This window comes from Bombus fervidus, chromosome 2 (genome assembly GCF_041682495.2).
Source record: "Bombus fervidus isolate BK054 chromosome 2, iyBomFerv1, whole genome shotgun sequence".
In the NCBI taxonomy this organism is placed as follows: Eukaryota; Metazoa; Arthropoda; class Insecta; order Hymenoptera; family Apidae; genus Bombus; species Bombus fervidus.
Genome location: NC_091518.1, coordinates 18,252,665 through 18,269,341, shown reverse-complemented (window position 1 = coordinate 18,269,341; position 16,677 = coordinate 18,252,665). Strand labels below are relative to the sequence as shown.

Genomic DNA, 16,677 nt, shown 5'->3' with positions numbered 1-16,677 from the left:
CACAGTGATTTTTATATTGCATATTACGTAATATTGATTTTTCTTGTAAACAATTTAATACGATGGCATTATAGAAACTGGAACGTATCGTCGATTTTATCTAAATAAACGTTTTCTCAGATATTCTAGCGCAATTTTATTGATCCATTTTTCAAACGTAAGGTGAATATACAAGGACTAAATCTGTTTCGCAAGATCCTATCTGTAACTGCTAAATGAAAAATCGAAAGAAGTAGAAGGAAGAAAAATAGATATAGACACGTTCGTGTTAAAGCTACTGTAATTTTGTGCCCGTAATGCCACGTTCATTATAGCTTTCGTTAGATGTTGTACCTTTGAGTTTTTGTGCAGCCTTGCCAATCGATGCTAGAACGATAAAAAGACTTGCAAGCATGTCCGAGGTCAGCTAAAAATATTGCTGACTTTCTTTCGCTATTACGTTATTCACTGTGATTCTTATCAACTGAATTTATTACTACTTCTAACTGTAGAGTCCTAAATTGACAGGATAAATATTTTCAATAATTTCATTTCGTTTGATCAGGAATTTCATTTATCTACACATATGAAATCCAATAAAATTCCAAGTTAACAAGTAACAAACGGAAACAAAGCTTCGATACTCGAAAGATCAAACGAAGAATCTTGAAAAATCTGCCTCTGTAAATAATTGTAGAAATGTAGAAAATCGAAGCTATTAAAAATATAGAAACTATTAATTACAGGATTATCATAATATAATATAAAACGGGCGATATAAAAGTGTAAGAAACCGAGTCTTTTTTACCAACTTACAAAAACTACAGCTTTGATGTATAAAGTAGCACCGCTCTTTTGTCCACAAAGTTTCCACAGCATTACCCGCCAACTGTACCGTCTTTTGTTCCACTTTCTATCGCATCTACGACAAAGAACGCTACTACCATTTTGCTTTCGCGCGCTGTCTTATCGACTATCTTCGATCGAACACACTGCGAACCAGAAAGAGTAAGAAAAGACATCGTTCTTCCTTCGTATAATGTATTGTGTCTAATATACCTTCGTAAGTCTAATGACCTATGGTATATACGTATTTCAACGAGGACAAGTCTCAGTCGTCGCGCGGACCATGAGCCGCGATAGAAGAAAGAATAAAAATTGTAGCACGCTTATGTATAACGCAAAAATTGAAGAGCCTCTATTATTGTAAAGCAGCGAACGATGAGCTCGGAGATTGCGCTCCAGAGAGATGCATCCCTCTACTATCTCACCCCCTACCCTCTGTGTCTCTCTACAACATACTCTCTCCTCTCGTTTCATCCTCTCTCCTCTCGTTTCATCCTCTTTTCCGCTCGCGTTTTGTCGACGAAATTGCATTTTCTCTTGGTTCAGCATCGCGGTTCACCGGTCGAAACGAACGCAGGCGTGTGTCCGCGTATCCACTCGTACACACGTATCATACAGATACAAACTAACGCAACTGTCATACAGAACGTTTCACGTAATTGGGACAGGCTACGCCTTTAAATTATTACGAGGGAGGATACTAAATACGTTGAGGCTGAATCAAAATGTTTTGATACGTCATAGGGATTGTAAGGTTTTATTTGAGGAATTAATATTTAAGTAGTTTATTTAAGTAGTTTCGTTTAAAGAGTTTCAAGGATTTGTTTCTTCTTTTCTTCTTCTTTAAGGAGGTTGAAGATTTATTTTTATTGATACTGTGAATCGAATGTAAACTTTCATTGTTTGAACAGTGGCATTGTGTGTGCTTGAATTTTGGTTAGAATTATCATAATTGTGCTTGATCTTAGATTGGAATATAGATGTATCTCAAGTTTAATTGTGGAATATTTGGATCTTGGGATGCTTGGAAGATTTGGATGTTTTTTAAGCATCTCTCATACGTTTTCACATGTGTCATGAATTTTTGCATGAATAATTGCATTTATTGGTTAAAATATCTTCTCATCTAATTATTATATTCTTCATAAAGAAAATTGGAATTTCTGCGTTTGTTTAATTATCTCTTTCTTTGCTTTAAAACAGAAATGAAAATGAGGAAAGAAGGAGGGAACGTTTTTTAATTTCTGCAAGGTTCCGCGCTACTTTTTTTCTTATCGCAATTAACTGCACGAAAGACAACGCGACACAAAGTCGTGATTTTTATCGGAAGCAAAATCGTGACGAGAATCGCATGGCGTAAATCGAATTTCGTTCTCTCGAGATCGAACTAGATTTTAATCGTACACTACCGGCTGTTTCAATTAACGTTTCATTCGGCCTCTGTACATTTAAAAGGATTTCACGGTGCACGGGTTTATAGGTTGCGCGGATTAATGTCGACAACTTCACAAACGCAGCTTTATGGATCGACAGCCCGTAAAAATTTAGGCTTACGAATATATTCCACCCACAGCTCTTTAATTTATTAGGTTTTATCGATGCTTCCAACGATCTATAAAAATCGTATATAAATACATCGTAAAAAAAAAAAAAAATATACGACATAACTCTGTATTCAGTTCCGTCCATTTTACTAAGAGTAAATTTTGCTAATAGCAAATATTTCGTTCTTTTACTTGCACATTCCCATCAATCCACTTGTTAAGTATTTTTGCAATGATAATTTTTCAAATTTTACCATTATTTTTACGCGTTAGGTTGTCCAAAAAGTTTCTTTCGTTTTATAGGCAAATAATAAATGCGCAACGTTTTTTTGTTTTATATTATTTTGTCGAATTAATATGTATGTTCTGTTGGAACAAAATCGATCATAATTTAATAAAATAACACGAAACAAAAAATATTGTGCATTTATCATTTCCTCATAGAACGAAAGAAACTTTTCGGACAACCTAATGTCTAGACTATATCTGGACAATCAAGAGAAAAAAGAATCTGTTCCTAATTCATCGATTCGTTACACCTATACATATATACATATATAGACACGATGGCAAAGTTCTATTTCTTACGAATTTCGTTAGATCGTTACGTGTGAAATATTTCTTTAAATAAGTCTGTAACCGGACTTAGTTTCGTCGATATATCATACAGGATGAAATAAAGTTCAAAATTGACACACTTTAAATTTTAGTAACCTTTGTACTAGAAATTTTTTATCACATTGGTTAACAGTCTTCTATTCTACTGTGCATATTATATTTATTCGTTACTCAGATTCGATATAAATCGATTTTGTAAAATTATGGTGTCTTATACTTCTCATTTTCTAAACTTTCTTTCATCTGTCACTGTACATTTAATTAAAGTAATATACAAGTCATATAAATTATTTCCTTGCTTTCTGTTTCCTGTTTTACCTTATTGTTTACATTTCCAATTTCTTCGCTTAATTTTCCGCAACGTTTCATGGAAACCTGGTGGAGGATCGTTGTATTTCGAAGGAGATCGAAGCGTCGAAGGGGTCCGTTCATTGCTGCGAGGAAACTCAATTAACAGGGTATTGCAATTAAGCTTTCGACGCGGAGAAAAAGTTGAAGTTCCTCGGGGCCTACTTTGCGAAATCGAGAAACGGAGCAGCGGCTGATTGGCACTCGCCTTGATAAATTCATTAACAACGCGCTGCAGACGTCTACCGTTTAAATTGACGAAGATAATCCGCGTGTTCTCGCGACAGATCTCGATTTAAATTTCTCGAAGATACTTTCCCTGCGAGACTTTCCTCTTCCTTGCTGCGCTCTGATCCTGTCCAACAATTTTCTCTCGAGCGATTTTACATTTTCTTGGAATAATATCGTCTTCAATTTTTTAAGAAATCTCCGTCACCTTGATTCATTTTGGATTTTATGTGATTTTATGCGATTACATAAATATCGAATCTTTTTTCTATTCAGCGTGATAAAGAAAATGAGAAGAGAAATTTAATCTTGAACAGCAATTTTTTATTTTATTTATGATAAACACGTGAAACATGTAAAAATTATCAGGATTTGTATTTTATAGCGAGATATATTTTTGATGTTATTAATCATCGTATTAATAATCAGCGACATAGTGGCGTATTTCATAATGAATAATACATAAACTAGCATAATTATCGATGAAACCGAGCGCAGGATGAGTTTCTTGTATTCGTATAAATTAATAATAATAAGCAGATTGAAAGGAATTTTTCCAAATTCTAATTTTTTCTTAATTGCAAAGATCTTCTAATTTTCTTTATTCTTCTAATTTTAGGCTTTTCGTGAAAATGGCCACTCAAGCAATCTATTAAAAAAAGCTTAATAAATCATTGCCGTCGATGAAAAACGTACATCTTTTAATCGCTAAAATGTATGCACATGTAGTTTTTCCAGTTTTCCGTTGATAATATAATTATACAATTCAGTTTACAATGTTTTCCAGATATCGATGAAAGATATACATTCTGAAATAAATCGTCAGTATGAATTCATATAATTTAGACATCGTTTATCAATCTGTCGTGCATAGTTCATTGCTTAATTAAGCGAATGGTTTAATGTACTAGCAACGAATCGATTTGGAAGATATACAGCATTTTCGTAACATTCGGCAAAACATTTTCATTCTGATAATCAGAATACATGCATGTGCTCTCCGAGATTATATTTCCATTTAGGATTATTAGAGCGGATTTATGTTCCGCTTTTATCTATACCAGTTGAATTTGCGAAATATGTAACGCTAATTCTATAATAAACGTTTCGTTAAACAACATCTTCACAAATTATTATTAACAACGTCGCAAATATTAAACTGAAGAGAAATAAAGCAGCGGTCGACTGAAATGTGTTTTGTATTCAGCGCGTAATTATAGCGAAAATAGCTTCAATAAATATAAATATCTGAATATATTGCCCAGAGTTTCGATACAAAATCTTAATTTCCTCGGTGCTCTTTGACGTTCTATTTTCTTAAGACTAAGATGAAAACCTACATTATTAGATATTAAATTATATACATTAGATATTTTATAGAAATATTACATTTTAAATGTAGGTTCGCAAGGTATTCAGAAAATAACAGAAAATGGCAAACGAGCGCTTAATTATTCGTAATGTTTAACGTTTTACATAAATGTAAACAAAGGTATCGACGTATCGAGGAAAAGCCCGAGGTACATGTCGATAATCTTTTGATCTTTGAACGATTATTAATGAGCGTTTGATGATTTTTGCGCAGGTGGTAACGCCACAGAAATGCGGCGACGTGTACCTTTACGATCTTCCAGCGAGCCGAGGAAGTCCTGCTCCACCCTCCAGGCACGATTCACCCTTGAATTCGAATAACGAGCATTTACACAACTCAGGTGCGTAGCAACCCTCCGTTTTATTCTGCAACGATTCGTTCGCGACGTAGCAACTTCAATAGTTTCATAGAGTGTACGCTGAAAATTGCGTGGAAATGTGTTTCTCAAATGAAACGTTCTTACGTATATATTTGCATGTAATCGTGCTATTTAATCTTTAATTCATGACGCGGTTTTTTAATAAATGTAATTTGAATAAATAAAAAGCTGGATAGAAACAGATAATTTCACTTGCTGAAGAGTAACTTTGATTTAAATTATTCAAATTATATTGTTTAATTTTTCGTTCGAATAACGTATACGTATATATTGTTTATGATTAATATAAAAGTTGATATAGAAATAAGAATATAAAAATTAACTTTATTCGAGCGCGAGACATTTGTACGAAATATAAATTAATACTTTAACGAGGCATCACAAAATTTCCAGCAATTAATACTTTGTATTCGAATAAAGTTGTTTCTTTCATACGTACGCGAAAATCGTATCAATATTTTAGTATACTCGTCGTTTTATTCATACAGAGATTACTCTGTTATTTTATATTCTGATCGTTCTGTTAACGTGAATTCCAATTGAAACGTGTTAGTTAAACGGAACTAAACTGCAGATACACTGCGATTGCATACTTTTCAATTAACATCACTCCGCGAGTAAATGTACGGGCAAATATTGATTTTAGTATCATGAAATAATTAAAGTTGCATAGAGAATTCATATTGCAGAATAATATTAATTATTTCGTTTCGAATAAACATTATTCATAATTTTCGTAATAGATTTACATGTATTTGTATTCTTCCTGTTTCATCCAGAATCTCGTTTACGGTCGCGTGTTTTATTAGAATTGCGCACCGGATGTTGTTCTGGCACGCGTGTGCAACAGGAAGTATCGAACGATTTCAACGCGAATGAAATAATTGTTCGTCTATCTATTATGCTTTTCGTACAATCTCATTTCATACTTAGAAATACGCTAAATAGAACATAGAAAATACAAAGAGAATATATAATTATGCCAAATATAGAAGATCTATTTTTCAATTAGTATATTTGAAATTGGTAACTTCTCTCACTTCATCTCCGATCGAAACAAAGTTTAAAAAGGAAATAATTCTATTTAGAGCTGTTTATCGCATGTTTTTCTCATTAACAGAACAATCAGAATTATTACATTTATTCTGGAATATTATACTTATATTTCGATATTACGTCAAAGAGTAACTGTACAAAGGAATGGAAAAGTGGTGAAAAATTGTTTCAAAGGCATTTTTCTTCGAAAACGATATAGATATAAAAGCGAATGTTTCTTTGTTGTTATTTAACGTTTATTGTAAAAGCATATACGCGTTTCTCCATCGAAGTTCAACGTTTCGCCTTATCGCTTTTTCTTTGTTCCCTTTGTACGTAACAATAAAATGAAAATGTATTTACAATTTCGCGACAATTCAAATTTCTTTCCATCGATTCTCTGTTTAACTCTCCACTCTTATTTGCTTGTTCGCCGAGTCAACGAAGTTCCGCTACCTCGAAATTGGGAAATAATCTTCCGCGTAAATGTGAAATTGCAAATTTCAAGAAAGAAACAAAAAAGAACGAAAAAGAAAGACAAAGTATTTGATCTAAAATTCTCGAAAACTATCCAAATATTTTGATAAAGAAGCGGACGTCTTGTAATTTGCATCGAACAAATAGAGTGGCATATCGTAAGTTCAGATCCTAACATCGTCTTACAATGTCATCATCCTCTTGGTGTCTAAGGTCATCCGAAGCTCATGGTTCAGGCATATTCAAATGTACTTTCTCGTCCGTGACACGATGCAACAGGAACAGACACGCGTTCCCTATATTAAAATACGACAATGACCTTGCAAAACCATAAGGTGAAAAAAAAAAGAACCAATCGAAAACTTTTTCTCACCTGGAAATTGGAAATCGTTCAAATCGTCTTACAAACATTTTTCACGACATTAGCAGCAAAGGGGATATTTAAGTGGTTTTCTTCAGTTGGTTCATCCTGTATATCGAGAAGGTTTAAATATGTACAGATATCGCGACAAAGCGATCTTTTTAATCCGTTTAATCGGCCATTATACTTTCGTTGCTGGGTATTCGGTTGAAAACAAGATATTTCCATAGAAAGCGTTCGTTTATTGAGAATCGATAGCACGTCGATGTTATTCGCCGATTTCTTTCATTAAACGGCGCTATTGCGAACACGATTTCCATCTCCATTCGAAAAACCACATATCGACTCGTGAACGTACATATACGCAGTGTTGCAATATTTACGATAAAAACTTTCAACTTGTATCATCGGTGTTGTATCGAGAGATCAATAATGTAGAAATACTTGGAAAAATTTTTACTGTACCGATACGGAACTCATACACAGACGGCATACGCTCGGTTATAAAGCAAAAGAGCTTTGAAGAAATTGTATGGAAATTATAGTTAAAAAGAGGAAAACGTTACAGAAACTCCAGGAAATTCATGTTTCGATACGTTTAACTTCCTTAGAGATAGAAAACGAGTTTATGAAGTTCTAGAAACGTGTAGAGGTTTATTTATTTATTGTTTGTAGGTGGACGTTTTCATGTATCGTATACTTTTTGCCAGAAATTCTTTGTTCGTATTAAATAATTTATTGTTACGTTGCATTTTCTAATATTTACTGAAGGGTGTAATTATTTTAATTTAGTTATTGTATGGAAATTGTAGGTAAAAAGAGGAAAACGTTACAGAAACTCCAGGAAATTCATGTTTCGATACGTTTAACTTCCTTAGAGATAGAAAACGAGTTTATGAAGTTCTAGAAACGTGTAGAGGTTTATTTATTTATTGTTTGTAGGTGGACGTTTTCATGTATCGTATACTTTTTGCCAGAAATTCTTTGTTCGTATTAAATAATTGATTGTTACGTTAATTTTCTAATATTTACTGAAGGTTGTCACAGGATATTCACAAATATAACCGTCATTTTTTCACATAGTTGTCATGTAGCAATAATAAATAAAACGATCAGCGATTATTGGAATATTATTCAAAGCTGAGATAAATCGAAGATCGCGAGAGTTTCTCTTATTTGTTAGTCTGTCAAGTTGAAAAACGAGGATGTTTTAAGAACAGATAATGAATCCAAGAAGAATCGTAAAAATCGAAGTTATACGAAAATGACAGAAGCAAAAAGAAAGAAAAATGTTTTGACGATACGCGATTGGTTCGTAGCCTGTTGAATTTTAAAACTGCTGTCCCATAAAAAAACAGAAAATATGACTTTCGAATTTTTCAATAAATCGATAAATCCATACGAGTCCACTTTACGTTATCAATATTTAACAGACATTTTACAAAATCATAAAAATTCCCTACGTTACGTTGAGAGAAGTAGTTTTTGAGAAATAAAGTTGTTGAAATAAACTTTGAAGGAAAAAAAATAAACTAAAAAAAAAAAAAAGTGGCGTTTCTTACTCGAAAAACTATTTCGATCTTCAAATAATTTTCATGCTACGAGCAAAACGAAGTCAACGACCTAGTCGGTTTTGTCGAGACAACATCGAAAACTGTCGCGTAATTGTATTCGAACAATAAAAGAAAATTGCTACAATCGCTAAAAGGAATCGCAGCTATTGTACTCTATTTGTTACGGACGATGAAGAAGAAGATGTACCGTGTACTATCTTATTTGTGCGTATTCGCGTGTCCGGTACCCGGGCTATTTATATCGGATGATCGAAGAAAAATAGTCTGCCGGTTCCTTTCACGAATCAACGTATCCGGGACATTCCAAGATCGTGGGCCATTAACGTAGGAAATTACAAAGCTATCTCGCGGGACCTTAACCAATCTGTGAAGTGAAAGATCGCTGATCTTGTCACGGTTCTCCTATCGACCGACTAACCTCGTTCGTCCGCAACGAGCCGTTTGAAAAATTCGCCTACCGAGAACAATGGTATCTCGATTGTTCGAATATTTAGTAAATAAATTAACGATATCGTATCTGTTTCTAATAGGCAATAAATTTAGCAGCGAATAGATTATGTTGCATTCAGAAAGTAATAATTATTATACGTTATTAGTCGTGCCATAATATTAGTTATTTAGTATTATTTTTATTGCTATTGGTATTAGTTATTTATTGCAGTTTAGATCAGATAATCGGAAGTTTCGATATTTATGACGTTTTTTCACTTTTTCTTTCGTCTTGCAAGAGGTTTGGAAATACGCGCATTGATCGTTTCAGGTCACTGTTAATTATGCAGGTGTATAAGTATACAGGTATACAGCTATTGGAGGTAATTTCGTTGTGTGAAGTATAAAAAGACTACAGAGAATATGGAAATAAATTTCCTTGTACCGTTTGTATAAGGAAATAAGTCGATTATAGAGAGGATATACACGTCCGTGAGTGAAAACCTGCATTAATCCCTGAAAACTGAAAATCCTTTCTTTTCTCGAGTCTCGAGTCTCGTCAAGTATACGTGAACTTGGCTAATTTCTTGCATAGAAACGAACAATTAGACCAACAAAGATCGCTGTACACGTACTAAGAAATTGTAAATATAGAATAACATTTTTTCGCTTTTGAAGCCACGTTTTCGAGAAAAATGAATTCCAAAATTTATGAATTTGCTATAAGAACTTTCCCTAATAAATAAACACATCGCTGTATACAAAAGTTACAAATGTACAACAATAAGAATAGACCGACGAGTACGGAGCAACGCTGCTTCGCGATCTTTCGTCACGAACATCTGATCTGAAGGGAAGATTTCCTATAAACGTCAAACCTCAAATACGAATTTCTACTGACAGATGGAAATCTCGTTTAGAAGCATCTTGGCGCTGTAATACGAAAATCTGAAACTGAAACGAGTATAGGAAACGTCTGCGTGTGAAGGCTACATCGAACCGAAATCGTTCAGACTTAGACATAAATGCGTTACAATCGCAAAACCAAGTTCTCAACATTTCGCTATTTATTTTGTCTTGAAATTAATTTTCTGGCGAATATGCGTGTGCAGGACGATACACAACTGGCAGCAGAAGTTCCGTGGACAACGGTGGCGACGCGAGCGAATGTTACGACGTGCCACCACGAGCTGTCCCCGTGATTCCATCGCCAGCGAGCAGTCCAAGTCCGGCACCCTCGTGCTACGACATCCCCAGGCCACCTACCTCCTGCACACCGAATTCCAACTGCTCTGGAGGATCCGGCGTGACGCCTCTCGATTGCTACGACGTGCCCAGACCGTTGCAACCCCTTACCCCTAGCAGCTCGGCCTCCAGCCTCACCAACGATGGATCCCTCAGCGGATCGAATCGGTACGTGATCTCTAGAGGATATACGATGGCTAGACAAGCGGATCTTTTATTTTATCGCTGGCTAACAGGATTAGCGTCTGATAGATAGTATAGAGCGATCGTTTGGTAAACGATGACTCGGTTAACTCCTCAGGAAGGAATTTTTCTTCTAGTTATCAGTAAGGATCACTCCATTGAGGTGTGGTCATTTTTATTTTAATGTTGTTTTTTAATAGTAAAAGCTTAGCGATAGATGCACGATATCTTTTGCAAGATCTTTCGTTTCGTTGTTGTTCAATGGGATGTACGTCTGATCGGAGATTTAGAAGGATCGTTTGTTAAGGCGATGTTTCGGTTAATCCGTTGTCACGCAGATTTTTCATCTATTTGTGGATAGGAAAAAATAATTGAAGTTTTTCTATAGTAGAAATCTAGCGAGAACGAAAACAGATGCATAATAATATCTTTTGTAAGACAATATGGATTCATGATATCGTAATCGTAACTGGAATTCATGAAATTTCTTCATTGGATAAAATAGTCAGCTAAATTAAAAAGAATCTGTATCTGTTTGGGTTGGATATGTCACTTTTAACTTTTTTTTTTTTTTTTTAATCAATTCTGAGTAATAGAAATGCGTGTATTTCTATGTACTTGCAAGGGAAACATAATGCAATAAAGCTTAAAGTTAGTTTTATTAAAAATAAATACACATTTGCAGATTAGTTAATAATTGGTTAGTAAGTTGTTAGATTACAATGGCTTGCATATTTGAAAGACAAGGAGTATTTTACTACATGGTGACATATATATAAAATGTTAGAGACTGGTTATTTTAATATTCTTCTTTTTATTCTTTTCCTATCTCTTCTATAAAAGAGAGTAATAAGCCTTTTTGAGCTCGTAGAATATTAAAAGATATCTAATTAAATTCTGCTGCTATTAATTCTGCGCGAGAAAATGAAAAAACATTTAATCAACGTAGTCTAGCTTGATATAACAGTAAATTAACGCGATATTTATTATTAGAAAATAAGTGTTCCTCCGAAAAGTGTTCCTTAATACGAAATTGACCCTATTTCCTCTCTTTTCACTCTGTTATTTGTCATTAAAATCACTGTTTCAGCTAATAATTGCAGGAAAATTTGCATTTAAATAAAACTAAAATCAATGGGGATTATCTGCTTCGTTGTTTAAAACAAATTAAACGCATAATTGTGTGATTCAGCGGGCGAGAATAATTATAACGCGCTAACGTTGATAAATACGAAGTTACAACGGTTAAAATAATTTTTAATTAAAACATAATGTTTTAACGAAGTTGAGATTCATCTTTGCATAAATTTCTACCATTTTTGGAACGCAGAGATTTCTTTGAACTTTAAACGCGCTTGTTTCTATATCGCAGAGCGAAACAGAAATTGGCAGGAAAAGACCTCTTGCTCAGAAAGAAAATTAAATTTCCAATACGTTTCCCTCGCTTGGAAAAAATGTCGTTGTTTAATAAGCGTGAATTTTAATTTGTATGCTCTGTCGATTAAAGTTCTGTTTAGTTTTCCTAGCGTATGTTATTCGATACACGATCTCGAATGAAAAGAATTCACCGAAATATTTCAAAAATCTCACTCTATCTGGAATTCTTTGACCGATTCTAGATAAAAAATAACGTTCTTTTGCAACTGAATAGAAATAAAAATCAAGTTTCGTGTTCCTTCAACGTATATGACAATAATATAATTTATATGCCACAAAGACTTATCAATATATCGAAAATAAATAAATAATCCGAGCAGAATCGTCTATCTTCTAATAGAAACACAATTTTCCTTTAAATTCGTTATGAATTAAAAAATATCAAAATGACGAGAATATGGAATATAATCGTTAATTATAATTTATAAATAACGGAGAATCATCGTTAGATTAGAAATATCATCAGAAACTGTGCAAACATAAACATTCGCTACAAGTCTAAATAAAGAAAACTTATGTACATTGTACAGGTTTCAACAGTGAGTAGCAGACACGAGCCATTATCTTTATATTTAGCATTTTACTTCTTCGCATAACCGTGAACAACGTTCAGAAACCCTAAAATTCTTTGCTCGTAGCTAATCCATTCTAATGGAACGCGCACCTTAAATTAAACCGTATCCCTTTCGAGCTTTTGAAGTTTTAGTATTTCGTTAAACCAGGTTTTAGCATTTCCTTTTCGTTACGACAGCTATCTGATGACTATGCCGAGGCATCAACATCGAGTACGTTGAACTTTATACGTTCGCTAGCGTAACGAGACATACAGCTGCTAGGAAGTGATTTATTTCGAGAAGCTCGAGCTTAAATACCGGACCGGTGCCAACAGCGGTCATTCCTACTGCAGTTTCGGAGAAATCGGTTCCATTTACGGTTCAGGAAAAAGAATAGAATGACGCTCGTCATAGTCTCCTTTACGATTTTCAGTTAGAATGTACTTTTTTTTTTGTTTTTTCTTTTAGTCGAAAAAATTTTACTCTACACGCTTTGGCACCTGTACAGAATGGAGAAAAAAAAGAAAAGACATCGATCGTTTTCAAGCGATATAATACGTACTGTGTAATGTTTATGCATTTATGGGAAACTGAAATGTGTAAAAATATGCAGAACGCGTATAACGTGCGAGGAAATATGTGAAATATTCGAAGTAAAAGACCTAGACGTTATATTTAGAGGGAATGGAAATAAAAATAAAATTTTGTTAATCGTTCAGTATAGAATGATATACATATGCTAATGATGTATAAAAATTTATCAGTATATTGAAAATATTTAAATAATTATAGCGAAATACGCCTGTGTTACGCGTTCGTTGTCTAATAACAACTTTTTATGTACATAAATGGTTTGCACTAATATCGTTTTTCATATTGGCTCCAATACGCAATATTTTTTTAAAACTCGTATACCGTTCCTCAATTTTTTCACTGTTCTCAAACTTTTCTGCCAGATCAGTGATCGTTGGTTTCCAGATAGCTTAAATCGATTTTTATCAGCGGAAAATTATCTTTTTGATAAATTCAGCGAGACTTTAACCGGTCTAGGACTTGGATTCTATTATGAAAATTATTTCTTTCGTAATAGATCATGTAACAAATAAACCATATCTTTAAGGAACTAATTTACCACTACTGAAATTTGTCTTACTAAAAAGTTCAAATTTAAGACGATTAATCCCTTTTTATCCACCCTTGGATTATAGAAATATAGAAACAAATTTTACAAATTGCCCTTTGTTAAGAACAATGCCAGATTGTTTAAACAGATATAATTATAATTTCTGGCTGTAAACTGTCAACAATAAATATTGCTCTTAATTAATAGTATCTAGTAATAAAAGAAGTCAGAAAAATAAAACTCTGTGACCTAAAATTAATATTCTAGCGGAAATAACTTTCTCGTTACCTTTTTCTTTCTTTTTTCTTTCTTTTTTACATAACTATAGTTCTGTCATTGTTCCATGAAAAGGTTTTACTTTTTTATTTCTTCCAACTTTCGTAATCGCTCCAAAGAAATAGTTCGACTCTACTAATAACATCAATTGTATTTAATCACTTAATAGCCTAATAGCAAAGTACTTAGGATAACAGGTTTCTTACTTCTGGAACTATTCCTTTGGAACTATTATTCCTATTCTACATGCCTTTCGTTGCCACTGATTAATAGTACTCCATGGGAGTGTGGCTCCTAATGGCTAAATGAATAGGAAACTGAAACGAGTTGAAACCAAATGGAAATACGCTTTAGATGGCTCTTGAAATGGCTAGGTTTTCAGCGATAAAATTCAGACTGGTTCTTTTTCTTTGTTTCTGTGAGAAATTAGAACAGCGGCCGACAAAACAGAGACAAGAAATTTTACGCTCGAACGAATACACACGGTGTTGCATTAGCGTAAAATGTTTTGCGAGGAATTTATCGTACAACGGTTGGTTAAGAATTGAAAACGATCCTAAAATCTGAAATTTTATCGTAGGTATAAATTCTTTCCACACTATCGTATTGAATATAACGATTTTAAAAACGTTTTGTTTTGTCTCCGCAAATGATAGAAATTACGCTCAATGAAAAGTTATAGAAACTCGCTACGCTGATGGAAAATCTACGCGTCTAGTTAAAACTCGGGAAACTTTGCTGAAATTTGATTCGATAAACTTTTAATAACGAATTAAAGTTAATTACAGCGAAACGAAACTAATAACAAGCTTGTTTCCTTCGACGTTTCAATTCGAATCTTCAAACACTTGCGTATATTTACAGCAAAGATTGGATATGTTCTTGAAAAATCGTTAGGAACCTATTAAGAACTTTAATTTCTCCCGTAGAAGGTTAATTACGCTGGAACTTGGATTATCCAAACCAATTATGACACTCGCTGATCCGATAATCGAATAACTCTGTTTTCATGCAAGAAACATCATTTATTCCGAGTTATTTTATAAATATCGATATCATAAACGGATTCATTGTATTAATATTAAACAGAACAGAATGTGACAATTTCTTTCGCTTCTTTTTTCCCGCTTTACGATATTTTTTAAGGAAGACCAGCCCATTGATCGATCGTTTCATTAATTCACATCCTGTTAATCGAGATTCCAGTGTATCACGTTTCGTCCAAGATCTATGAAAGATCTATCGTTGTTGAGAATTGTGGATCTTAATTGCTGAAATAATAGTAAAGTAACGCTAAAGTTACACGTAGAATTCATATTAAAATAATTTTAGATTTATTTAATAAATGATGTGCAGGATCTTCGTCGATATACATTTGCACGCGTCTCAGCACTTTCTTTGCCTCGTCATCTTCCACACCAAACTACCAACGGAACAGTTACGTTCATCTGTTTTTCGAGACGCCGCGCACACATATACTTCCGCACACTCATATTCACATACGTGTGTCACTATTACGCGGCCAATCTAGTCTAGCGCATAAAATTATACACATCTCAATAATCGTAATGTCCAAGTTCTAATTAGCGAACGAATCATAATTTATACTGCTGAATCGTATTTACGAACGAAGACTGTAGACACGGATTACACTGACAAAACGTTTGCCTCGTTTCAGATCCAGCCTGGCTGCTCAGGATTACGATGTACCTCGATCGCGTCTTCCAGCATCCTCTTTACCGTCCCGACACAACACGCCCGTGCCGAAAACACCGACACCTCCACCTCCGCCGCAAATGCAGCAGATCTACGACGTTCCAGTTAGCAAGGAGCTTCCCCTGGAGTTGGACTCCGCTTTGGAAGGTCTACAAAGGCTGCAGAGCGAGGCATCCGCAGCGATAGCCAGGTTACTCGGCTTCGTGAGCCCCACATGGAGAACGCCTCAACGATTAGACGCCACCCTAATGGATCTTAGGCTTGCTGCGCTCAGGCTTAGAACGTCTTTGCACGATCTGGCTGAATTTGCCGAAGGTAATTCTCACTTTGCTGAACCTATAGACATATTGTACGGAATTTTTATAAATTCGTTATTATTTGTTTGACACAAGGAAGATATACCATCGGTTCTCCTTCGACGTGAATTGAAAATCTGAAAGTCATTGTCTTAATTCTTAATCAGATCCATTCATTCGTTAGGTCTCTCACGGGAGTTTGTTCTCATTATGTACACTCCATTGTATATATACGTATCGATTTTGAATTTTCATATTATTATCAGAATCTAAGGAAGAATAGGAGAATTGTACTTCTATTAATTTCAACTTTCTATTAATTTTTCTTTCATTTAATTTTTGTTTAACTAAATGGTTTAGTAAATTAGATTAACAAATGGTTCGAGGAATACAGTCTCCGGTATAATGGACATAAGATACGAATATGAAACATACAGTCTTGCATGTACCTTTGAAGAAATATACAAAGTATACAAAATATATGAAACACACGAAGCGAATAGTTGAAACATTCTATCTAGAGTTTGTCAATTGTTCAAGGTATGTTTAAACGTTTGGGACTGCACAGGCTAACAGGATATTTCTAATCGACTGAAAACAAACACGGACGACGCGTAGAAAGTGATAACACTTCGATAGCCTTCAGTTCTGAAATAG

General features: G+C 34.2%; 1 protein-coding gene across 1 annotated transcript in view; it reads left to right on the top strand.

Moving 5' to 3' along the window:
- The window catches only part of P130cas (Serine_rich_CAS and FAT-like_CAS_C domain-containing protein p130CAS), a 165,721-nt gene that overhangs the window by 141,769 nt on the left and 7,275 nt on the right, over positions 1–16,677 (top strand). The window contains exons 4-6 of the mRNA XM_072021893.1: positions 5,149–5,275; positions 10,303–10,603; positions 15,687–16,039. Of these exons, the coding sequence (XP_071877994.1) occupies positions 5,149–5,275; positions 10,303–10,603; positions 15,687–16,039 (781 nt within the window). The remainder of the gene's footprint in view (positions 1–5,148; positions 5,276–10,302; positions 10,604–15,686; positions 16,040–16,677) is intronic.